Source organism: Jaculus jaculus, chromosome 11 (assembly GCF_020740685.1).
Source record: "Jaculus jaculus isolate mJacJac1 chromosome 11, mJacJac1.mat.Y.cur, whole genome shotgun sequence".
Classification (NCBI taxonomy): Eukaryota; Metazoa; Chordata; class Mammalia; order Rodentia; family Dipodidae; genus Jaculus; species Jaculus jaculus.
Genome location: NC_059112.1, coordinates 109,843,645 through 109,869,826, shown reverse-complemented (window position 1 = coordinate 109,869,826; position 26,182 = coordinate 109,843,645). Strand labels below are relative to the sequence as shown.

General features: G+C 45.7%; 2 protein-coding genes and 1 long non-coding RNA gene across 4 annotated transcripts; 2 read left to right on the top strand and 1 right to left on the bottom strand.

Moving 5' to 3' along the window:
* The first annotated feature begins 1,560 nt into the window (after positions 1 to 1,560).
* LOC101614265 (olfactory receptor 15) lies at positions 1,561 to 2,499 on the top strand. Its single transcript, XM_004652016.2, has one exon. It carries the CDS (start codon positions 1,561 to 1,563, stop codon positions 2,497 to 2,499), a length of 939 nt encoding a protein of 312 aa, XP_004652073.2.
* Positions 2,500 to 10,070: 7,571 nt separating this feature from the next.
* On the top strand, positions 10,071 to 18,168 carry Znf174 (zinc finger protein 174). Of its 2 annotated transcripts, XM_004652212.2 has the most exons (3): positions 10,071 to 11,004; positions 12,324 to 12,546; positions 15,886 to 18,168. In XM_004652212.2, the coding sequence occupies exons 1-3, from the start codon at positions 10,603 to 10,605 to the stop codon at positions 16,485 to 16,487; spliced, it is 1,227 nt and encodes a 408-aa protein (XP_004652269.2). In that variant the 5' UTR covers positions 10,071 to 10,602; the 3' UTR covers positions 16,488 to 18,168. The 2 variants fall into 2 exon arrangements, with proteins under 2 accessions (XP_004652269.2, XP_045017357.1); XM_045161422.1 differs by lacking the exon at positions 12,324 to 12,546 and having other exon boundaries at positions 15,886 to 16,017.
* A 7,390-nt stretch (positions 18,169 to 25,558) lies between these two features.
* On the bottom strand, positions 25,559 to 25,995 carry LOC123464443. The gene is made up of 2 exons (XR_006639582.1): positions 25,757 to 25,995; positions 25,559 to 25,665 (listed from the first exon to the last, which is right to left on the bottom strand). It is a non-coding gene; the product is annotated as an uncharacterized LOC123464443 (long non-coding RNA).
* Positions 25,996 to 26,182: the final 187 nt, after the last annotated feature.

The window sequence follows — 26,182 nt, the reverse complement described above, 5'->3', positions numbered from 1 at the left end:
CTGTGAAGCTGAAGGTCCCAGGCTGAATTCTGCAGGTCCCACATGAGCCAGATGCACAAGGTGGCACATGCGTCTGGAGTTCGTTTGCAGTGGCTAGAGGCCCTGGCAAACCCATTCTCTCTCCCTCCCCCTCTCTCTGTCCTGTCTGTAATAAATAAATTAAAAATTAATAAATAAAAAAAGATTTTCAAAAGATGCTCACAGAGCAGGGTGTGGTGATGCAGACCTTTAATCTCAGCACTCAGGAGGCAGAGGTAGGAGAATCACTGGGAATTTGAGGTCAGCCTGGGGCTACAGAGTGAGCGCCAGGTCAGCCTGTGCTAGAGTGGGACCCTACCTCAATAAAACAAGACATATTCTCCAGGACCCATGTAAGTCAGATGCACAATGGGGTACATGCATCTGGAATTTATTTGCAGTGGTACACCCATTCTCTGCCTCCCCCACCTCTTTCTCTTTCTCAAATAAATAAATAAATAAAATATATTAAAGAAAATGATTCTCTGCCCTCCACATGGACACTGTGGCATAGTCATGCCCACACTCACATGCCTTAACACACAACACACACACACACAGATGGTGGTGGTGGTGGTGAACCTGTGTGGTAGCACAGGGCAGGGACGCACGCCTTTCATCCCAGCACTCGGGAGGCAGAGGCAGGAGGATCGCCGTGAGTTTGAGGCCACCCTGAGACTACACAGTGAATTCCAGGTCAGCCTGGGCCACAGTGAGACTCTACTTTGAAATACAAACAAACAAAAAAATTTGCTCTGGAAAAGAAAACTAATAAATTAAATTAAAAAATAAATAAATAAAACAGAAAATACTCAAAATGAGAAAAAAAAAATAAATAAAAAAAAATAAAAATAAAAGTTATTTTTAAAAAGTGAAAAAAAAAAAAATTTGCTCTGATACCTCTAAGCAGCCTCGGAGCCCCAGCCTCCCACAGAAGGAGCAACTCAGCAAGGACAGGAAGCAGTGTCTCTTTCTTTAGGTTTGAGGGGCTGAGCACTTCAACTATGGGGAGATAGAATATATATTCCGGGTGTAGTGGTGCACATGTTTAGGAGGATTGCTGTGAGTTCGAGGCCAGTCTGAGACTACATAGTGAATTCCAGGTCAACCTGAGGTAGAATAAGACTCTACCTCAAAACCAATATATATATCATATATATATATATATATATATATATATATATATGAATGAAAGAGAAGCATCAGGAAGAACTTCAGAATAGAAAGATCATCATAAAGTTAAATTAATTCCTCAGCTCTTACAAATTCACTTCTCCTGAAGCAGGACTCCCAAGTGCTGGGAGGCAGATTTTGATTTCCCTTCATTAGGCACTTTCCTCATCGGTGCTCACTCCTGTTTGGCATCCTGATTTAATTGACAAGGGTTACAGTAAAAACTTTGTGGCCACAAAGGTTGGCTTGGAACCTAACTCTGCAGCCCAGGGAACCAATGCAGATGCAGGCCCACGGTGGCCACCTCTTCCCCTGCTTTCCCCCCAGCAGGTTTCCCTGTGAGCAGCCACCGCGTGACTGAAAGCAGCCATGAGGGACGTGGGCAACAGCTCCTCGGGTCGCTTTATTCTGATGGGCATATCTGACCACCCCCAGCTGGAGACGATCTTCTTCATAGTCATCCTCTTCTGTTATGTGCTGACCCTCATGGGGAACTTAACCATCATCCTGCTTTCCCGGATCGATGTCCGGCTCCGCACACCCATGTACTTCTTCCTTAGCAACCTCTCTTCCCTGGACCTTGCCTTCACCACCAGCTCGGTGCCCCAGATGCTGAGAAACTTGTGGGGGCCAGACAAGACCATCAGCTACGGTGGCTGCGTGACCCAGCTGTATGTCTTCCTTTGGCTGGGGGCCACTGAGTGCATGCTGCTCGTGGCCATGGCCTTCGACCGCTGCGTGGCCGTTTGCAGGCCTCTGCACTACATGAGCATCATGAGCCCCCGGCTCTGCCGGACGCTGGCCACCTTCAGCTGGGTAGGTGGCCTGGGCAACTCTGTGATCCAGTCGACATTCACTCTGCAGCTCCCATTTTGTGGGCGCCGCGAGGTGGACAACTTCCTGTGCGAGGTGCCCGCCCTGATCAAGCTGGCCTGCGGAGACACGAGCCTCAACGAGGCGGTGCTCAGCGGCGTGTGCGCCTTCTTCACTGCGGTCCCGCTGGGCGGCATCCTGACCTCCTACTGCCTCATCGCGCGGGCCGTGCTCAGGCTCCGCTCGGCCGAGGGCCGGCGGAAGGCCTTCAACACGTGCCTCTCGCACTTGGTGGTGGTGGTCCTCTTCTACGGCTCCGCCATCTATGGGTATCTGCTGCCAGCTAAGAGCAGCAACCAGGACCAGGGCAAATTCATCTCCCTCTTCTACTCTGTGGTCACGCCCATGGTGAACCCTCTCATCTATACGCTGAGAAACAAAGACGTGAAGGGAGCACTGAGAAGGCTGGGGAGGAAGGGAAGGGGAGGAAGCTGAGACAAGAGCCATCTCCTGCATTATTTATTGGCTTCTCATTACCAACACGGACACAGTGAGGAATGGTCTCTGGCCTGCTTGAGATCACAGCTGGCAGCTTCACGGAAAAACCTCAGGTGCAAACGTCAGACTCACACCTTCTATCTCAGCACTTGGGAGGCTGAGGTAGGAGGATCACCTTGAGTTCCAGGTCAGCCTGGGGCTACATAGTGAGTTCCAGGTTAGCCTGGACTAGAATGAGACTCTACCTGGGGGGGCGGAGAGGGGGGAAGCAGACAAAAATCTGAATCACTAGCCAGGCGTGGTGGCCCATGCCTTTAATCCCAGCACTCGGGAGGCAGAGGTAGGAGAATCACTATGAGTTTGAGGCCACCCTGAGAGTACATAAGTGAAATCCAGGTCAGCCTGAGCTAGAGTGAGACCCTACCTTAAAAAATAAAAACAAAAATCTGTATCACTGTGCAAGGGCCCATTTTGACACCTGAGTATTGCTCTGGTGCGTAGTCTGGGAGTGTAGCACTCTTTCGGGTGATGGTTAGGTACTATCAGGGACTTTTGCTGCCACTCCACACTTCTCATCTTTGTGAAAGCCCATGATGCTAATTTGCAATCACCATGGTAACAGCAGAGGGCACACTTGACAGGAGCTTTTGAATTTTGGCCAGTTCACTGGCTCTTCTGATTGGGCCCCATGAGTTCCCTTTATCTGCATGTACCTGGTATAGACAGAATCAGGGTCTGCTCACGTCTATGTAAGCTCCTGCACTCAGTGCTTCAGCCCCTAGATCCAACAGGACTGGGAAGAGGTAGGACTTCCTCAAAGAATGAAGACCTGCCTGGGGGAGGGGACTGAAGGTGCTTGAGACTGGCCCCCAGGGTTGCTTGGGTTGCAGGACTGGCGCTCCTGAAGCTGCTTGGATTGGGGATCCTGCACCAGTGCCTTCCTCCAACAGCCCCTAGAACTCCTCGTGCCCTGGGCACAGAACTTACTCCTGCCTCTCTCGGCCTTCTCTTGGTCTGGATCTGCTTGGACTATTCTCGTGGTTCCTAGACTCTCTTTTGCACAGGAGAGGGAGAGCTGATGGGACCTATTCCAGCACCAGCCTCGGGCTCCCGCGCCTACGGTACCTGCTGTTGCTCTGGAAGACCAGGTTCCTCTTTCAACACGTCTTGGCTGGTGTCCAGAAGCCTGCCGAGGGCCTTGAACTGTAACACTCACTGAGAGCCCTTTTAATGGGGACCACAAGGCCAGCGAAGAGTGAGAGTTGGAATACTTTTGTACCCTCTTAATTCAAACCACCAAGAGTCAGCTGCAACCACTTTTGTCCTACTTCTTGGGCAATTTCATGGCCACCAGAAGCATAGTCATTCAAGTTCTGTGTAAATATATCCCCATTCACCCTTCACCATCTGTCCATTCTGTCCTTTGGGTGAACAAAGACCCAAGAACAATAATTGACCATTTCAACACTACTTCTCGTTACTTCTCTGGCCAGGTGCCCATGAAAAGATCTAACCAAGGAATGCTATTGGCAGCACTGATCTGTTGGGAGATCTGAAACATTCTATGCTTAGTTACCAGAAATACTTCTATAGGTAACAGGGCAAATGCATATTCAATTGTGGCAGTGTCCTGAAATTATAGATACTGACTCTTGGATTTGTTCACCCAAGAGCAGAACCTTCTGCTACTTCTTAAAGCACAGCCTAAAAATAAAAAATAAAGGAAATCTAACTCTTGGATTCATTTAACCAAGAGTGAACCCACTGCTTCTGCTGCTGCTTCTCACATTCGTGTGGCTGCTGCTTCTGCCAACAGGTACTCATTGGTGGGGTTTTTGTTTGTTTTTTCCTTCTTTTTTGGAGGTGGGGTTTTACTCTAGTCCAGGCTGACCTGGAACTCATTATGTATTATCAGAGTGGCCTCAAACTCACAGTGGTCCTTCTACCTCTGCCTTCCAAGTGTTGGGATTAAAGGCATGTGCCACCACGCCCAGCCTTTTTTTTTTTTTTTCTTTTTAAGTAGGGTCTAGCTCTAGCCCAGGCTGACCTGGAACTCACAGCCATCCTCTTACCTCTGCCTCTCAAGTTCTGTGATTAAAGGCATGCACCATCACACCTGGCTTCATTGGTGTTTTTATTGAACAGTAAAAATAGCAATACTGAGCAATTTGAGCAAAGAATCAGCATTACATGGTAAGGAACAAGGAACTTTGAATTTCAAAACTCCTTTAAATATTTGATTAAAGGAAGGAACTTAATGGCAGGACTGGTGAAGCTTGCCTACCCAGAAAACACACACACATACACACACACACACACACACACACACCCCTCCTTTTCATTATAAGCCCACCAACAGTAGTCAGCATATTTTGCATATGCACACAATGGTCTGGGTCAAAAGTACAAAAGTTCACATCAGCACCTCTTAACATTCCTTGTAAATATTGGTCACCTGTGCTGTTCAGGGCATAGGAAACCTAAGGCATAGGAAATATGGTTACATTGTTATAAGCAGGCTGACTACATAGTTATAATATAATTACATAGTTATAGTATGAATTACTAGACAGGAGCTTAACAGCAAAAAGAATTCCACTGACACTCGAGAGGCAGAGGTAGGAGGATTGCCATGAGTTCAAGGCCACCCTGAGATGACAGAGTTAATTCCAGGTCAGCTTGGACCAGAGTGAGACCCTACCTTGAAAAACAAAAACAAAAAACAAAAAACAAACAAAAAAAAAATTCCACTGAAATATTCTCAGAAAAGTAAGGTCCTTATGAAGTATGCCTATATTTTGTTCTCATACTTCATCCCCACATGTGTATTGTCAAAGGCTCAGAGGCTATTAATACAGACCTATCTCACTATCTCTCTATTGTCCACATTATTTACTATATCTTATGTTTCTATTGAATTTTGTACTTTTCTAAAGAAAGAGCATAATTTTACTATAGTTCCATGAAATTAAGCCATGTATTACCAACGTTAGATGAATATCCACACAACTCATCTGTGTGCCCTGCCGTCCACCATCTTCTTCCACCTTTCTGTCTCTTCTTAACACTCCAGGCCAATGGACCATGTTTCCCATCCACGTAACCTCTCTGTCATCACATCCACATTTCTCTTCTGCCTAACTTAATAATGAATGAACAAAGTTAAGCAAGGAAGTTTGTCTTTAAATACTAGCCAGTGATGTGTTGATCTGCTTTTATTTAAATCATTCCACCTAACAAAGCTATCATGTTTGCTACCAGTCTGGTCAGTGGGTCATGGAATAGTTAGTTTAAGGTTCCTTAAGAAGCTTAAGAGCTCAAGAAGGACCATATATGCACCAAGAAAGCAAGTCTTCTTCCTCAAGTCTTAGTCATCAGTCCTGCAGTTCCTCGATCCCAGCAATTGGTTTAGGACACAACTTGCCTCAAGGAACTTGTATATTGGAATCATAACATCCATTTGGCTTGGCCCATTTCTAGAATAGCCAAAGAGAGGCCTAACTTCTAGCACAGTTCATATGCTTTCTCCACAGACAGGGTAATATAATAAACTACATTATTACAGGCATAATGGCTCACACATATAATACCAGTATTTGGGGGGCTAAAGTAGGAGGATCACTGAGTTCAAGACTAGCCTGAGCTCCATATGAGTACCAGGCCAATGTGGGCTAAAGTAAGACCCTGCCCCCCAAAAAATCAATACAAAAAAGGATAGAGAAAAAAAAGAAGCTAATCTATCACAGAAAAAAAATCAGTAGCTTTTAGCAGTAGGCTTCCAATAGCCTTAAGCTTTGCTTCCATGACCTAAAACCTATGCCTCTTACAAAAGAGATGCTCAACAAATGAATGAATTAACAAGCTTCATTGAGTCTCCTTTTTCATGCTAAGAACTAAATTTATCACCATTTTCGTGTCTGCTAGTTTGGGGTTACCCCATCCCTTAGCTAACATTATACAAACAATGGCATGTTTTAACTTTTACACATTTCATAATTCTTTCCCAAGATGCCGAATCATATTATCCTGTCTTGAATTTGTTTCTCCAGCTATAGAGAAAAGCTGTGATCCATGTTTTTCAGTTCCTTTCATAAGAAAAAGAATGTCTTCAGGATGGGCTAAAGAATAGCATATCTTGGTGATGTCATCAAAATCTATAGTCTTACAGGCCCAGAGTTTCTGTTGATGGGCATGCTCAGATTACATCAAATTCTGAGATATGGCCACAATGACCCAACTCCTAAAGCTCAACCCGAGACCTGACCGTATCAGATTCATTTATAACCATAGTAGCCCCAAAGGAGCTTGATCCGTTATATCTCCTGGTCAATTCATTTAAGTTGTGAAATAACTAGAGGAAATATAGAAATAAAATAGTCATCCTTTAAGCTTTTTGTAATTCTGTAGAACCTCCCTATAGATACTGACTCCTGGATTTGTTTACCCAAGAATGGGCCAGCTGCTTCTAAGAGCAGGACCTGAAAAGATTATGCTGGCTGGGTGTGGTGGCAAATGTACTTGGGAGGCAGAGATAGAAGGATCGCCATGAGTTTGAGACCACGCTGAGACTACATAGTGAATTCCAGGTCAGCATAGGCTAGCAAGACCCTATCTGGAAAAAAACTTTAAAACGTTTTTTTGTTTTTAAAACTAACTTGTTGGGCATGGTGGCACACTCCTTTAATCCTAGCTCTCAGGAGACAGAGGTATGAGGATCAGTGTGAGTTTGAGGCCAGCCTGAGACTACATAGTGAATTCCAGGTCAGCCTGGGCTAGACCAAGACCCTACCTCAAAAAATAAAAAGAGCTGGGCGTAGTGGCACACGCCTTTAATCCCAGGACTCAGGAGGCAGAGGTAGGAGAATCGCTGTGAGTTTGAGGCCACCCTGAGACTACAGAGTGAATTTCAGGTCAGCCTGAGCTAGAGTGAGACCCTACCTTGAAAAACCAAAAAAAAAAAAAAAAAAAAAAAAAAAGGAAAGAAGGGGGAAAAAAAGCCAGCTAACTAATTCGGATTCATTTAACCAAGAGTGAACCTGCTGCTTCTGCTGCTGCCACTGCTTCTCAGGTTCCTATGGCTGCTGCTTCTGTTGACAGGTATTCATTGGTGTTTAAGTACAGTAGGGGACACTTTGAAGTTAACTTGGAGTTAAAGGAGTGGAAAGATACAGAGAGGAGAAAAAGGTAACTGGCCATAATTGGGAAGTAAGTGCATCCTTGGGTTCATATATAAAGTCTCTAAGATTCAGATATTTATGTTCCATCCTCAATATTGTGCATGAAACAAAGTTAAAGATGGAAGGGAAAAATGCAATTATATGTTATACAAATTCTATATTAAAGTTTACTAGGTCTTGTTTCTGGAATCTCACCAGAACTTGCACGTTTGAATGCTTATTATATGAAACTTTTTTCCCTGTGTGTGAAAATGAACTATGAGAGTCAACTGTGGGAATGTTTTATAGATTTTTTTTTTTTTTTTGAGGTAGGGTCTCACTCGCTCTAGCCCAGGCTGAACTGAAATTCACTATGGAGTCCCAGAGTGGCCTTGAACTCACGGCGATCCTCCTACCTCTGCCTCCCAAGTGCTGGCATTAAAGGCGTGCCCCACGCCTGGCACGAATAACTTTTCTGAGAATATTTCTGTGAGGAGCACGGGGGACTCAAAGACAGCTACATCATGGAGAAGCCCACTTCAACACAGGTGACGACTCTCGGAAGCTGCATCTCTGGAGCTCACTGCGCAGCCTGCCGGCACCTCGGCTGGTTGGTGGGCTCCAGCACTCCCAGTGAGCGGTCGTCAGGCGGAGAGTCTCTCAGCACACTTATATGTGACTCATTGGCAACTCCACAGGGCAGGGAAAGTCTCTGTCATACACTTCCCTTTGTAAAAAGTAGTTTTCTTCTGTGACTGGTGGAGACTGACAGCAACAGTTAATCTACCAGGACAAGCACAAACGTTTAGAAGCAATTTGCCAGGCACATCACATCCATTCAACGAAACAGTACCTGTTGCTTCTCTACAGGGGTCGATGACCTCCTCAGCCACAGGCTTTTGATGGGGGTTTACAGTCCAAGCCACAACTCCCTCCTGTGAAGCGATCCTTGAATTCAGTTGGAAAGCTGTTGGTTATATCCACAACAATTCTGCCATCGTCGCACCAGCAGGCACTTGCCTGGCAGGTTGGTAATACAGCATGTAGGTCCGTAGCTGAGTAGGACAGTTGATGACAAATTCTCTCCCCCTGACCCCTCTGCAGCCTGCACAACATCCTCAGGCACCATGAAAGTTAGTTCCAACCTGATTTCTCCATGTCTTGTAACCAAAACATTCCAGCAAAGAGGGTCTTACTATTCTGGCCATTGAACCCAGGGCTTTGCACACCATAGATAAGCCTTGTACTACTTTGCTCTATCCCTAGCCCTATTAAATTTTTTTGAGAGGGCATGATTTGAGGTAGGTTCTTTTTTGTAAGGTTTTTTTTTTTTTAATTTTACTCTTTTTCTTATATTTATTTATTTATTTATTTGAGAGAAAGAGGGACAAAGAGAGAGAATGGGTGCACCAGGGCCTCCAGCCACTGTAATTCACTATGTAGTCTCAGGCTGGCTGGGAAAGCATGCGCCATCACGCCTGGTTCCTATTAAATTTTAACAGGCGGAGCTGGAGAGATGGCTCAGTGGTTAAAGGTGCTTGCTTGAAAGCCTTATGCCCTGGGTTCAATTCCCCAGTACCCGTGTAAAGCCAGATGTACAAAGTGGTATATGCATCTGGAGTTCATTTGCAGGGACAAAAGACCCTGACACATCCATTCATACTCTCTCTCTCTGTCTCCTTGCAAATTAATAAATATTTTTTAAACTAAAACAATTTTTTGTTTTTTTGAGGTAGGGTTTCATTCTAGTCCAGGCTGACGTTTTTGTTTGTTTGTTTAACTTGGAACTCTCCAACACTGGAAGGAATGGAGGGTTGAGAAGGGGCAGCTGACGAGGTCATTTTCTACTCAGTAACGTTTGTTTGAGTCAGTGATAGGGTTAGAACAGTGGACAGGATGGAGTAGGAAAAACCCAGTGAGACCGGAGAATGAGAGTAGGTCAAAGTAATCTAAGAATCCGCTACAGGGTGAGGGTTCTCCTTGGGCCATTATAATGGACACTAGGGTCCAAGTGAATCCCCAATTGTCTCAGCTGCCTACTCACTAAACTAACCCCTGGACCCCAGGCTCAAGGCTGCCCAGTCCACCAGACTACGACCCCCAGAATGCACTGCGATTCTATTGACAGACCGGGCGACCAATGAACGATGGACATTGTTTCCCAAATAGGTGGGAGATAAGGCGGGCCTTCCCGTAGGCGGCTCTGGCCAGCCAGGGTGGGCGTCTCCGCGGCCAGCCGCTCCCGCCCCGCCCCCGGCCCGTGCGCCAGTGTTTCTTTGGGGGGAGGGGTCTCCAGTCGGTAGAGTGGGGGTGCCACCCCGGCGCTCGCCGCGGAGGGTGGCGTCGCGGAGCTTGCTGGCACCCGGCGTTCCTGCGGAGGGACGCGGCTGGCCGGGGACGGCTGGGCCTCCGAACCGGAGCCGCTGGGCCTGGCGGCTCCCCGGGCTCTCCGCGCACTCTCGACCCCCGGCTGCGCCCTGGCCTTGCCAGGCTCTGTGCCTTCCTCTCGCGCCGCTTACTGGAGGTCGGTGTCAGCGACCTGTGAGATAGCTTGACCCCCCGCCCCCCATCCCTGTCATGCCCTTTATAGATCTTGTGTGTGTATATGACCAAAATAGAAGCAATGTTTTCGTCCAGTGCCCTTTTAGGACGTGATGACTTTTTCTTTTCTTTCTTCTTTTTTTAACCCATTAAGTGACAGTTTTAAAAAATTGATAGAAAAGACGTACTTTGCCCATCCCCGGAGACTGTCTTGTTTTCAGAGTTTTGGGGGTGAATGTCAGCAAACGAGAAGCTCCTGTTTCTGTGCCCTCCTCTCTCCCTGACGTTTTTCAGAGGAGCTTCCCTTCCACCACTTCTCTTGTATTCAGAGAGCCTTCCTCAAGGCCATGATCCTGAACACCTGACCGTTTGACAAGAACAGAGACGTTTTCTGAGTCCCAAAATGGCAGCTAAAATGGAGATTACTTTGAGCCCGCACACTCGGGATTCTGACAAGCAAGAGAGACACATCATAAGCAAGATAGAAGAGAAACGAGGACCCTCTCAGCAAAAAGATTGTCCGGATCCTGAACTCTCCCGCCAGAGCTTTAGGCAGTTTTGTTATGAAGAGGTGTCTGGGCCCCAAGAAGCACTCTGCCGCCTGCAACAGCTCTGCAGGCGGTGGTTGCAGCCCGAGCTACATACCAAGGAGCAGATTCTGGAGCTCCTGGTGATGGAGCAGTTCCTGATCATCCTGCCCCCAGAGATCCAGTCTCGCGTCAGACTTCGATGCCCAATGAGCAGCCAGGAGATTGTGAGCCTAGTGGAAGATTTTCACAGAGCATCCAAAAAACCAAAGCAGTGGGTAAGGACAGTCCTCTCTTTGGGCCCCAAGATTTCTTTCTCAACTGGGTAATAATGTTTTGTCTCTTGTTAGAGACTCCAGAGGATTGGATGTCTTCAAAAGTTGATTCTAGCAGGGTGTGCTGGTGCATGCCTCTAATCCCAAGGATGGAGAGGCAGAGTACAGATCGCTGTGAGTTTGAGGCCAGCCTGGGACTACATAGTGAGTTCCAGATCAACCTGGGCTACAGTGTGATCCTAGCTCGGGGAAAAAAAAAAAAGTTTCTAGCTTCTGGGAACCCCCTGCAAGTTGTAACAGAGTTTCAGAAAACACAGTGAGGAAACAAAGTTTATATACACTATATATATGTTCTTATATATAAGAACAAAAGTTCTTACTCCTTCCTGGGTCTTATGAACCCTTTAGTAGTTTTAAAGTTCTGGAATCTCTGCTATCAGATCTTACCTTACTCATTCCTCTTGAAGTTTTGCTGCAACTAGAATTCTGTCTGGGTGTGGAGGTGCATTGCCTCTTGTCACAGCACTGGGGAGGCTGAGGGAAGAGGATGGCCATGAGTTCTAGGCCAGTCAGGGGTTACAGTGAGTTCCAGATCAGCCTCGACTAGAGTGAGACCTGCCTAAACAAAAATTGGATAGGGATTTGACTTTGGATAGGGTAAACTTCTGTGGACTTTGTTTCAGCAAAGTATCTATCATTTTGTCTTTGAATCATGAAATTTCAGCTTGGTGACCCAGTGTGGTTATTCTTCCCTACTCCATACCCCAAGTCAGACCCTAGCCAGGGCCTAGGTGAGAAGCAAACAAAATAGGGTTTAGAAAATGGAAATGATGAGGGAACTGGTGGGTAGTTTTCTTAGACTTCACTTCTGCCACTTCTGCTGGACCTGTCTGGAAGAACAATATTAGGTTGGAATGGTTTTCAGTGGCCCCTTAAGATACTGCTTCCTGTTCCTGTGAGGCCTGTTTCCAGCAGAAGTAAAGAGGGTTGGAGTGCAGGGTGGGAATTCAATAGGCCATTGACATGACTAATTCTGAGGGTTGTACCAGCTCTCCTCAGATAACTTTTGACTTCCAGGCCTTATGAGCGGTCCAAGCTTTAGGGGCAGCCCCTTGGGAAGTACTGGCTGATGTAAAGCAGCCTCTTTCCTTTCATTCTGCGTGACCTTCCCTTTGTTCTCTTTGAGGCTCTCAGGGGTTTCTTCATAAGTTGGCCTGGAGGCCATTAGCAGGAGTTCCCAAGGTAAAGGGGTCTTTATGTAGCAGTGAGTGGGAAAACTGCTCTCAACAGGTAGAGCATTAATAGATGGGGCTTGTTCCTAGGTGGCCGTGTGTATGCAAGGGCAGAAGGTGCTCTTGGAGAAAACGGGAGCTCAGCTTGCAGAACAGGAACTTCCAGACTTTCAACCAGAAACTCCTAGGAGAGGTCTCCAGGAGAATTCTCTGGAGGAACCTTCCCAGGAAGGATCTCATGACCGGCTGAGTCCCCATCTTTGGGAGAAGTCCCCGTTCCTCCAGGAACCAGCTCCCAAGTTGACTGGGACAGGTAAACATGCTGCCTCCTCTCACCCTCTCGTCAGCTCTTTATTTCCATTAAAAGTACCTCATGGTTTTGAGAATGAATGCAAAGGCCAGGTTATTGCAAGCAGCCAACTTTTAAATGTAGCACATAATAACTGATGTCTGATCCTTTTACAACAAACCTCATTAACTACAAAGATAGTGAGACCATAAGAAGTATGTTTTTATTATTTTATGTTAGTGAAAAGTTGGTAGTCCAGTACATGGCAGAATTTTTCTACAATCTATTTTTCCGTCCCTTTCAGAGCTTCTTATAGTGAGGAGAGGTCCAAGTATGAATGTTGATTAATTTAATGCAGTGAAAGCACTGGCTGAGTTCAACTTTGTTTTTTGAGGTAGGGTCTCACGCTGGCCCAGGCTGACTTGGAATTCACTCTGTAGTTTTAGGGTAGCCTTGAACTCATGGTGGCCCTCCTACCTCTGCCTCCTGAGTGCTGGGATTAAGAGCATACACCACCACGCCCAGCTGAGTTCCACTTTTTAAAGTGGTCCCATATTTGGAAGGAGACTAAAGAATGTTCTGGCCTATAGAAAGCCCCTGTCCATATTGCCCCTGCCCCTCTCCTCTGTGACACTGATTGTGCTTTAAACTCTTCTGTCTGTCACCGCTGGCCCCGACCAACCCAGTCCTGTGAATGATAAGACTTGCTGACAGTGACACTTGGTTAGTCTCAGTGATATGAGTACAGCACGCAGGGGTGGCAGTTACAAAGAAGACTAGAACATTTGCTGTGTTCAGTGAATACTTTGTGCCATAGTCCCTTTAGGTTCCCATAACAAAATACTACAAATACGTAGTAGTTTCAAACACCAGAAATTTATTTCTCATAGTTCTGGAATCTTGGAAGGCCAAGATTAATGTGCCAGCCTATTTGAGTTCTAGTGAGGGTTATCTGGGTTGTAGACTACCAACTTTTTTTTTTTTTTTAATATTTTTTAATTTTTATTTTATTTACTTAAGAAAGGGAGAAAGAGACATAATGGACATGCCAGGGCCTCCAGCCACTGCAAACAAACTCCAGGCACATGTGCTCCCTTGTGCATCTGCTTACGTGGGTCCTGGGGAATCAATCCTGGGTCTTCTGGCTTTGCAGGCAAGTGCCTTAACCACTAAGCAATCCCTTCAGTCCTGGACTACCAACTTCTGGGGCCTCACATGATAGAAGGGAACAAGCAAACTCCCTCCAGCCTCTTTTGTACAGGCACATAATTCAAATCATTTATTTATTTACTGGCAGTGAGGATCAAAACCAGAGCCTTGCACAAGTTAGGCAAACACTATATCAAAATAGACCCACATCCCTTAATTCCCTTCATCTCAATTCCAGCACCTTAGTAGTTAGGATTTCAGTATCTGATTTTGGGGGAGCATAAATATTCATCCTTTGGTAATTCTCTGAACTAAGCAGGCAGTTTTGGGGTATCTAGTGGGAAATCTTGTGCTGTAACTGACCTCTTTCTCCATACCTGTGGTCTTCATGGTCCCAAAGATGGTGATCCACACACTCTTTTTCTCCTGCCTCAGTAGAGGTGCCAGTGTCTAGATGTGCTGTGTATCTCTTGTCATTGACTCCCGGGAGGGTAGAAGCCTGCTCTCCTCAGCCCAAAGGTGGTTCCACCAGAGCCTTCCTCGGGTTTGCACAGTGTAATACAGTAGCTACTAGCTACATGTAGTATTTTAAGTTTGATTTTATTTTATTTAAAAATATTTTTATTTCAGAGAGAAAAAGGAAGAGAGAGAGAGGGAGAGGGAGAGAATGGGTGTAGCAGGGCCTTCAGCAGCTGCAAATGAGCTTCAGACGCGTGCGCCCCTTGTGCACACGTGCAACCCTGTGCACTTGTGTCACTTTGTGTGTCTGGCTTACATGGAAACTGGAGAGTCAAACATGGGTTCTTAGCCTTCACAGGCAAGCACCTTAACCACTAAGCCATTTCTCCAGCCCCATGCTTAACTTTTTATGTGGGTTTTAGGGTCTTCAACTCAAAACTCAGTGATCTTCAGCCTGAGAGGCCCTCATGCATAAGTGGTAAACATTCTTAAGTACTGAGGCATCTCATCAGCCCCTGGTTTTTATTTTGATGATTTTTTTTTTTCAAGGTAGGGTCTTCCTCTGCTCCAGGCTGACCTGGATATTACATTGTAGTCCCAGGCTGGCCTTGAACTCACAGCGATTCTCCTACCTCTGCCTCCTGAGTGCTGAGATTAAAGGTGTGTACCACCACACTCAGCAAATTTATCCATTTTTAAGTTACTTTTTTTAAAAAAATATTTGAGAGAGAGAGAGGAAGAGGGCAGAAGGGAAGGAGGGGGGGAGAGAGGGATAAAGAGAGAATGGGCATGCCAGGACCTTCAGGCACTGAAAATGAACTCCAAATGTATGTGTCACCTTGTGCCTCTGGCTTACGTGGGTCCTGGGGAATCAAAGCTGGGTCCTTTGGCTTTGCAGGCAAATGCCTTAATGGCTAAGCCATTTCTCCAGTCCTAATTTACCTATTTTTTGTTTGCTTCTACGTTTGGTATCTTTTGGCATTATATATAAAATATCATTGCCTAATCCAAGGCTGCAGTGATTTACAGATACTTTTTCTTCAAAGAGAGATGGGGTTAGCTCTTATATTTAGGTCTTTAGTTCGTTTTGAATTATTTTTTGTAGGTGGTGTGAGGTAATTTATAAGCAACAGAAAGTTATTGCAAACATTTTCATAGGAGGGTATATTCATCATAGATGCTGGGGAGGATCAAGCTGGCATCAGAAATCAAGCACCTGTAACCAAAGAGTCATCTCCCTAGCTGGAAGTCTTAGAATTTTAACTCTCAGCCAGGTACAGTAGAACATGCCTATAATCCCAGCCTAGGAATTTGAAGCCAACCTAGGCAACAAAGTTAGACTTTGTCTCTGAATGAATTAATGAACAAATAAATAAATGGAAACAAATTAAAATGATAACTATCCCCTTTTATTCATTGTTGGCATCCAGTTCTCATAGGTTTGGTTCTTTTATTGTTGTTCTTTTCCTCCACTTTTCCCTAAAAATAGGAACGAGAATATGGTTTCTAACTTTACATAAATCAGAAACATTGCCAGGAACCTATATTAACTATAGATCTCCAGGTAGAGCCCCTGGAAGTGGACTCAGCATCCTCGAGGGCAAGGAACCCCCTGTTTAACATGAGCCCCAGAGGAGTCTAATGGAACAGCCAGCAGATGGCTACCCTTTTAAAAACCTCATAAATACTTTATAACCTTTGCTGAAGTTCTTTCTTCTGAGTACAAAAAATTAGGCCTATTCTTTGTAATTCTAGAGGCCTCCAGAATGAGAAGTGACAACAAGGAAAATCCACAAAAGGAAGGGGCCAAAGGAGCAAAAGCATATGTAGTGTTACCTGGACAACCTAAAGGGAATAGTCTGCTGAGCTCTGAAACAAGAGGAATGACTGTGAGTGAGCCTCGGTTGTCACAGAGGCAGGTCAGTCCCCCAAATGCTCAGAAGCCATTTTATCACTATCAGAGACATTGGAGAGAACTGGAATATATCAGTAGCCCCCTCAGAAGCCATCCACTGAAAGAGTTGAAGAAAAGCAAAGGAGGCAAAAGAAGCCTGAACAGCCATTTGCAGTGTCTTAGTCACCAGGTAAACCACTCAGTGAAGAAACCTTATAAATGCGATGACTGTGGGAAAAGCTTCACATGGAATTCAGAGCTGAAACGGCATAAGAGAGTGCATACAGGAGAGAGACCTTATACTTGTGGAGAGTGTGGAAACTGCTTTGGGAGACAGTCAACCCTGAAACTGCACCAGAGGATCCACACTGGGGAGAAACCATACCAGTGCAACCAGTGTGGGAAAAGCTTTCGCCAGAGCTCAAACCTCCACCAGCACCACAGGCTTCATCATGGGGACTAAAAAGGATGCTGTATACTTTGGAGTCCCAGGGAAGGGCTTCATGCCTCTCCTTCCCCTTACTTAAGTTTAAACAACAGGGCATCTGTGTGACTTGCTGTGTGTTTGAGGCCACCCTGAGACTACATAGTTAATTCCAGGTCAGCCTGGACCAGAGTGAGACTCTACCTTGAAAACCAAAAAGAACAACAACAACAAAAAATCTATTTTGCTAAATAGGTAACATTTGCTGGTTCCAGGGGTTAGGATATGAATATATATTAGGAGGGGCATGATTGGGTCCACCTACCACACCTGTCTATCTTGAGTCACAGAAAGTATCTGAAAAGAGAAGAAGCATAAACATACTAAGAACATTGGCACAGAGTTTTGCAGCTTAGGAGATTTCACATAACTAGCCAGTGTGTTTTCTCTCTTCAGGTTATAGAGCAGTACTTGTTTAATTTGTTTGGGTGCCTGCTCAATGATAGGCCTTGAATAAATGAAGCAGTTTCACACTGAGCATCATTTTACTACCTTGCCTGCCTCTCCTTTGTGTAAGGCTCACCCCAAGCAGCGATTCAAGTAAGTCAGATGGCCTAGAAGAAGGGCCTTAGTTACTGTATTCAGATAAAGTGGTTCCCTCATCCTTCTTCCCTATGCATGCTTCATCGGACTCAGCATAAGATACTCACCTGGTTCCCTTGCTTCCCTGTGCAGGACCCTAAAGTAAAAAAAAAAAAAAAAGCACATGCAGCCCTTGACCATAGGGCAGCCCATAGGTTCGGCCATGTTTTCCATATCTGTCCTGGTACTTAACTGGTGTCTGTTGAGGGATGAATCCTGCTTTGTATGTTTGGTCCCTTAGTTTCCCTCAAGGAACTCTAGGAGAAAGGAAGCACTGGTAGATACTAGGGGGCAGAAGGTCATATATCACAGGTCTCTGAAAAGCTTTTTCCCATCTTTGCCCAATCAGAACTTGTAAACCTATCCCATAATTCTACTGCCACTCTCAACAGAATTAGAGTAATTCCTGCTATACAGTGGACCGTTAAAATTCTCCCCAATTGTTTCTAAAATGGACATGCTACATTTTATGGCATTATTGAAATGTTGCACTTATCAGAACATTTGTACACTTAAGATGTACAGTTGGTCGGTCAGTTATAGAAGTATAGTGCTTTCAACGTCGAGCAGCTATCGCTGCAGGCTAATTTCAGGACACTTTCAATATTTCAGAGAATATCCTTAAAATAAGCAGTCACTTGGGCTGCAGAGATGGCTTAGCAGTTAACCACTTGCCTGTGAAGCCTAAGGATCCTGGTTCGAGGCTTGATTCTGCAGGACCCACATAAACCAGATGCACAAGGGGGCGCATGCTTGCAGTGGGTTGAGACACTGATGTGCCCATTTTCTCTCTCTGTCACTCTCAAATCAATCAATCAATCAATAAATAAATAAATAAAAACAAAAAAATATATTAAAAATTAGTCACTTTCCATTCCTGCCCCACCTTGAGTCCCCTTCCTTTGTTCACCGAACATAGTATCTCCAGGTCCATTCATGTTGACTCACCTTTATCAGGACTCTCTTTATTGCCAAATAATGCTCCATTGTATGAAGGGATATTTTTTTCATCCATTGATTGTATTGTACTTGCACTCTGACTATTGTGAATAATGCTGCTATGAACATTAATATTCAACTTTTTGTTTGTTTTCATTTCTCTTGAGCACATGCCTAAAGGTGGATTTGTTGAGTTATATGACAATTCTGAGTTCAACTTTTTTAGGAAGTGCTAAGCTTCCAAAGTGGCTGCACTACATTTTACATTCCTGCCAGTATATACTAGAGATCCAGTTTCTTCACATCTCAACATCATCTATTATTTTTTTTTATGTGAGAGACTAGATCGAGAGTGGGAGAGTGGGTGCACCAGGGCCTCCAGCCACTGCAATCAAACTCCAGATGCTTATACCACCTTGCGCGCATGTGTGACCTTGTGTGATTGTGTCGTTTGGGCATCTAGCTCATGTGGGGCCTGGAGAGTCCAACATGGGTCCTTAGGCTTTGCAGGCAAGCACCTTAACCACTAAGCCATTGCTCCAGCCTGTCTTCCTTCCTTCCTTTCCTCCCTCCTTCCTTCCTTCCTTTTTTTTTTTTTTTTTTTTTTTTCAAGGTAGGGTCTCACTCTGTTTCAGGCTGAACTAGAATTCACTGTGTAGTCTCAGGGTGGCCTCGAACTTTCAGCAATCCTACTAGTCTGCCTCTTGAGTGCTGGGATTAAAGGTGTGCACCGCCATGCCCAGCATCCTTCCTTCCTTCCTTTTTTTTTTTTTTTTTTTACCCCCTGAGATAAGGTCTTTCTAAGTATGCCAGGCTGGCCTCAAATTTACAGCAATCCTCCTATCTTAGCTTCCTGAGTAGATGGAACTATAGCATACCCAGCATTATCTATACATTTTAAAATTTGTCTTCTGAGAGGGAGGAGGGAATATGAATAAGAATTTGAATGGGCATGCCAGGGCCTTTTGCTGCTGCTAACGAACTCCAGATGCATGCATCACTTTGTGCATCTGGCTTTACATGGGTAATGGGGAGTAGAACCCCGAGAAGTAAAGCTTTGTAAAGCAAGTGCCTTTAATCACTCAGCCATCCCTCCATTTTTAAAGTTGATGTTTAGGCAGGTGTGATGGTGCATGCCTTTAATCTCAACCCTTGGGAGGCAGAGGTAGGAGGATTGCTGAGAGTTCGAGGCCACCCTGAGAGTACATTGTGAATTCCAGGTCAGCCTGGACTAGAGCAAGACCCTACCTCGAAAACTCAAAATAATAATAGTAGTAATAAAGCTAATGCTTGCTTTTTAGAGATGCACTTCTATACTTATGATTCCTGTATCCACCTTTCTTAGAGTGAACTCCAGGGCAAGAGATCGCCCTATATATATATGCCTATATAGGTGGTTACAAGCTAGAAACTGCAGTCAGCGCACACAGGCTGCCCCCATTCAGTGTCCGTCACCCCTCCCTCTGCTTTCCCATGTCCCCTACCCCAAGGCCGTCGCCCCTGGCTGTTGAGCGACCGGACTGATCACTGATCACAGCAAAACCCTGTCCCTGCCTTCTTGTCACGCACTGCACCCTCCAGCAGGCCGCCGCTGGGGAAAGGGTACCCCACTCAGGAAAAGGGGCCTCGGCCGGAAGCGCACTGCGGTCCCCGCACGCGCCGTCAGCGGCTGTCGGGGCGGAGCGCGGCTCGGGTCGGCGGGCGGAGCGCCTGCGCACAGGGGCCGCGAGCCGGGGCCCAGGCCGCCGCGCTGCAGTCTTCGAGCTCCTGCACGAGCGACGGGGACGCGTGGGCCCCGCTCCCCGCCAGGCGCCGCGCGGAGCTGGAGGTCCCGAGGTGAGCCCCGCGTGCAAGCCGTCCGAGCCGTGAGAAGAGCGCAGGCTTGAGCGCAGTAATGGCACAGCAACCGAAGTCCTGAGAAACCCAGGAATGCGCGATCAAGGACTGCAGGAATGTAGCCTGGCGTGACGGCGCACCCGGGAGGCAGCGGCAGGAGGATCGCCGTGAGTTCGAGGCCACCCTGACACTACAGAGTGAATTTCAGGTCAGCCTGGGCAACAGTGAGACCCTACCTCAAAAAAAAAAAAAAGAAAGAATAGGAATTTGTCCGAAATCCTGTATGTCAGTGAGGAGTTAAAAAAAAAAAAAAAAAAGCTAGGCTTCCCCCCCGCCCCCCGCCCTCCTGCTAAAACAATCGTTTGAGGAAGGCAGGGATTTCCCATAGAGATATTCCTCGTTGACTACATCTCTCTCATATAATGAGGTAGATTATGATTATTCTCTTGACATTTTAGGAGACCACTCTGAGCCAGTGTGCATTCCAATCTGTCTCCTACTTCCCAAATATAGTCTACAGTGCAGCCCTACTTCCTGAGCCCGACGTGTAATGGCATATGATGATGGTGCGGTAACCAAAAAAAAGTGCTTAGCGCAGCAAGGGCTGCGTGTGTGTGTGTGTGTGTGTGTGTGTGTGTGTGTGTCCCACAGTATGTGTATGTGTACACTTGCGCTGGGGATGGAAATGGGCTCACAGCATATTAGGTATTTTTATTACTAATCTAATTGCCTTTCTGGTTCTCTGAGCTGACATGCCTGTTATTTTGGTTCAAACTCCCTTTTCCTTTTGTTATTTTTAATTTTTTGGTTTTTTGAGGTAGGGTCTCACTCTAGCCCAGCCTGACCTGGAACTCATATAACCTCAGGGTGGCCTCGAATTTATGGTGATCCTCCTACCGCTGCCTTCCAAGTGCTATGATTAAAGACGTAAGCCACCACGCCTGGCCCCCATAACATGTTTGTATGTAAAGTTTCTGCAAAACTCTGATAACTTTCTGGAGGATTCCTTGCACACAAGAAGTTTATGTATGCTGTTGGCTTTCAAAGCTCTGAATGCTTGGCTAGCATGCTCAAAGTCCTGGGTTGAATTTCCAGTGAAAGGCAGGCTAAAAAGAAAAGTAAGGGACGTGGAGCAGGAAGGGAGAAAGAAGCAGAGCCCTTTATCCTGGAACCATGTTTTCCTTCAACAAAGTCAACGTCAGGAAACTTCAAACACCACTGACAAGGAAACTTGTCTACAGAAACGATGTGTGTCCTAATGGCATCTGCGCCAATTTAGGGCCATGACTCACGACCTAGATTTTAAAAACACATGTGTGCTGTGTGTGAAGTTTGTGTGTCCTCTTATCGCTCATATTTCAAGTCTGACATACCAATAACAGCTGGGAAAGTTGAGATTTTAGGTGTGCATTCAAACCTGTCCCATGAAGGAGGAGCTGCAGGAAGTGCTCCATGCCTTTTAAACCACCTCTTTGTCCTCTGTGATTCAGGGGGATTTCATGAATGCTGAGGTGAGTTCCTTAATTTCCAGAACTAGGTGTCTTAGGGACCAGCCCATCAGTTGGGAGCAATAAAAGTTAAGAGTGTCTGATGTGTCAAACTCCTTCCAGGGAGAAACTAAAGACTCTGGAGGAAGCTGGAAAGACATGAAGGGGGAGAAGGCCAGTGAGGTGGCTGCCAGTTCAAGTTCCGTGGGGTTATTGTTTTCCTTCCCTGTTGGCGCCCAGGTGCAGGCTACTTAGAAGCCCCATAACCAGGCAGCCGCTGGGAAGGTGCACACAGTGATCTTCTAGGAGGAACTGGGGAATGGATTCTTTTTTTTTTTTTTTTTTCCCTGCTTTGCACTGGCCTCTGGAAGTGCTTATGCATCTTCCTGAGGGATGAGGGACTCACAAATACTGAGCCAAATTCTGTCACTCTCAGAGCCAAAGCCCCGGGTGGGGACTGTAAAAGTTGGGGAGCTATACATGTAGCCCCATACCATCACTACTTGGGAAGCTGTTGTTTGGGAATTCACTGATGTTGAGTCCAAGTTGGGGTTTACTACTTACTTTGATGTTGATATTTTCGTGGTTATGAACGAGTCATTCAAAGAGCTTCTAGGTTTTTTCTTTTTCACAGAAAGCTGATCTATGCACAAAACGTTTATTTGATGCATCCATAGAAGTTAGTCAAGGGCTTTTTTCCCCCCTCCAAACTGTAGATGATTCCCCTCAGCACCCCGTACACCTAGCTCTCAGGGGTACAGGGGAATTGCACCTGGGCTGTCAGGCCTTGTAATCAAGAGCCTCCAATCACTGAACCATTTCTCCAGTCTCTCAAGGGCTTCTTTAAAATTTTTTGGTTAGCATACACAATAATAGGTTTCATATTTTTTCACACATATTTTATGATAACTTGATCATATTGGCCACTTGACACCTTTCCCTCCTTTCTCCATCTCATTATTCCCTTTCCTCCCACAAATATTTCCTTTTCTCATTCATGTCACATTTATGTGTATAGTATAAATTTAGATTCTACATGAGAAATGTGACATTTTATCTCCCTTCGCCCATTACCCTCCATTGTTCCCCCTTCCCCTCTCTTGAGACTCTCCCCACCCTCATAGTTCTCTGTGCCTTTCTGTTCTGCATCTTGCTGAAGGTTAATCAACCAAATGAAATTTGACTTCCAACAGGAATGTGGACTTGGTGCCTAGGAGGATCTACTCCACTGGCATTATCATTTCCCCCTCTTGGCATGTCCTGAGCAGCCTACACGTCAGGTATAGCACTGTTTGGGTCACACTAGGTCTTCACTGTGCTCCCACTGAGGAGAATCTGCTAAGGTGGAGATAGGACAAGCAAAAGTCATATGGCCAGGTGCACTTGAATCCTGTTTTCTCCCATGCAGTGATGTGATTTAATCACTAAGATTTTACTTTCAAAAGGCTCAAGGCAATCAAAGAAGATGTAAAAAAATTGCTCATTTCCTTCTTTATCCTGTCAGCTTGAAATAGAAGACGTCTGCTTGAAATACAAACATCACCTTTATGGACTGGAGGGATGGCTTAGTGGTTAAGGTGTTTGCCTGCAAAGCCAAAGGATCCAGGTCCGATTCCCCAGGACCCATGGAAGCCAGATGCACAAGATGGTGCATTCATATGGAGTTTGTTTGCAGTGGCTGGAAGCCGTGGTGTGCCCATTCTCTCCCTCTCTTCTCCCCCCCCCATAAATAAATAAATAAATAAAACTAATTTTTTTTAAATAAAATACTTTTGAAAAAAGAAACTAAATAAATAAAATACTTTTAAAAAATCCAAACATCACCTTTATCCCATTTCCTTTAAACATGGCTACAAATATGTCCTGACAAATTATTCCCTTCAAGCTTAGGGCATCATTACATGTAGGTAATTGTATTTTTTAAATAATTATTACAAAATGAAAGAGTGGAAGGGAGAAAGAGAGGGAGGGAAAGAGAGAGGATGAATGAATGGATGCCCCAAGGCCTCTTGCCACTGCAAATGAACTGTAGACCCATGTGCCACTTTGTGCATCTGGCTTTACATGGGTAGTGGGGATCTGATCTCAGGCTAGCAGGCTTAGCAGATAACCACTGAGACATCTCTCCAGCCCCACATTTTTTCTTTTTTTTTTGAGACAGATCTCATGTAGCCCAGGCTGGCCTTGTTCTTGCAGTGCAGTCAAGGATGAACTTGAACCCCTGATCCTCGAATCTCTACCTTGAAAGGTCTGGGATTCCAAGCCAAGTTTTGTGTTGAGTATAGAACTGGGCTATATCTCAATCCATCATCATTAATTTTGCTGTTTTGTTTTGTTTTCTCAAGGTAGGATCTCACTTTAGCCAAGCCTGACCTAGAACTTACTCACAGGCCTAGGCTGGCCTCAAACTCAAGAGTGATCCACTTACCTCTGCCTTCCAAATGCTGGGATTAAAGGTGTGCCGCATCACACCCAGCTCATTACATTTTAATTCTGGAAATTTAGTGAAGTCTTTTTTTTTTTTTTAACTCCTCACAGCTAGGTCTGCTCTGCCTCTTAGAACTGACAATCACAGTGCCTACTCCCCTTAGCAGTAACCGCCAGTACAAAATAGATCATGTGCCTGGTCCCTTCCCTCTTAGAGATGATTAAACTGGAAGTTACAAAATTAATATGCAGTTACAAGCATAGTGAGCACTACAGGGAGGACGACACAAAGGGGAACAGGGTGGAAGGGAGTGTTTTAGGTGAAATAAAAAGTATGGAGCTGAGGGGGCAGCTCAGTGGAAGAATGCTTGCCTCGCCTGTGCAAGACCCTGAGGTCAATCCCCAGCACTGCTGCCCCAAAAAAGTAAGTATATGGACAATTCCAAGGAAGAAATTTGTGTATTTGAGAAACTGAAAGTCAGTGCAGCTACAGAGCAGAGCTGCCAGCTGGGAAGGAATAGGAAAGTCATGTTGAAAACTAAGGTTTTTATTTTTACTTGTGTGTGTATGGCACACACTTGGAGGTCAGTGGACAACTTCGAAGTGTCTGGGCTCCCCATTCTTGGAGATGGGGGTCTCTTACCACTGCAAACAGATGTCAGACTAGTTAACCCAAAAAGCTTCAGATTCTCCTGGCTCTGCCTCCCACTGTCGTAGACCTACCAGGACCAGATGCACACGCCACTTCGCATTTGGCTTTACATGGGCGCTGGGCACTTGAACTTGGCCTACGGGCTTTGCCAGCAAGCACCTTTAACCACTGAGCCATCTCCCCAGCCCACCTTGAAGATGCTCATTATTGTAAGGGCAACAGGAAGTCAATGGAAGTTGCCTAGTTGGATAGTAACTTTGATCAGATGGTCTAGTTGTTCAGAGTGATATTCCCATAAACTAGAGTGAGTACTGTTGAGTAAAGGTAAGGACAGTGGAGGTGGACAAGCATTCAAGTTTGGGAGACATCTGCATGGGTTTTGTTGGGTTTGCTTTTGTTTTACAGCGCTGGGATTCAACCAAGGGCCTCCCATATATAAGGCAAGCATTCTATCAAAGCAGATTTGGGAGGTATTATTTGAGGTACAATTCACAGGTTTTCATTACTGAACTTTTGCATAAGTTGCTCAGTCTGCCTATTGCAAACTAACATAAATAAGATAGCTTATGGACAACAGAAATTTCTTATGGTTCTAGAGGTTGGGAAGTCCAAGATCTCACTGCTGGCAGATTCCATATGGGGTAAGGACTGTTTTATAGGTAGATGTTGCCTCCTTAGTGGGTTCCTCACATGGTAGAAAGTGCTAGATCTCTGCAGTTTCTTTTATAAGGGTACTATTAAGGGTTCTACCTTAATGATTTCATCATCTCTCCAAAATCCCCACCTCCTAATACTGTTCCTTTGAGAGTTAGGATTTCAGCATATGAATGTTGGGAGAGACAGACATTGAATTACAGCAGGAAGGGAAGAAGAGAGAACGGTATGTTTAAAGCAAACAGATCAGGAGCAGGTAAAAGCATGAATTTGGACATGTGTTCGGATTTCTCAGAGATAGTCAAAGAGGAATCTCTTGGGCACTTGAATACAGGAATTTGGGCTGCTATCAATGAGGTCTGTGTAACCACAAAGTGTCTAAGGTCACCTCGGAGACCATTTAGCAAAGATTAGCCAAGGATATACTCCAACCAACCAGAAGCCCTTTAGAAAAAGCTGCAAGAAACTAGATGTGGTGGCCATTTGCCTCTATTCCGGGTTACTCCGGAGGCTGATGCAGGAGGACCGGGGTTGCTTGAACGCAGGAGCTCAAGATCAGTCCAGGCAACATACTGAGAGGCTAAAAAAAACAATAGCATCAGGTTATGTCAAAAGCCTGACAAGTTCTAGAGAAGGTGCCCCACCAAAGACAACTCAAATGCAGAAAATACCTTTCTACGAGCTAGAGGTACACAGGGATGCTGGAGCTTCACAGTGTGGAGAGGGGACAAGGTCAGAAGGTAGCGTGGGGCTTCTCTGGTCCAGGGCTCGGGATGGCAATCCCGTGGCCTCCCACACTGATGGACGCAGGCCCCTCCCTGGGGAGCCTCTGGGCAAGTGTTTTCAGCCCACAGCTCGGTTTTGCAGAAATCGTGGTGGATGCGAAGCAGGGGCTCCAGACTCCATGCTGGGCGCCCCCACCCCCTCCACCCCCCCATTCCCCGCTCTCATAAGCCCTCAACTGCCCAGGTGCGCATGCGCTAAAGGAAGTGGGCACCGGAAGTGGCCGCCGCTTCCGGCTCCATGCTCGCGACGCCCTAGGCTAGATCACATCTGGTGGGCTTCTCCTGCGCTCGGTGTGACTCAAGGCCACGCTA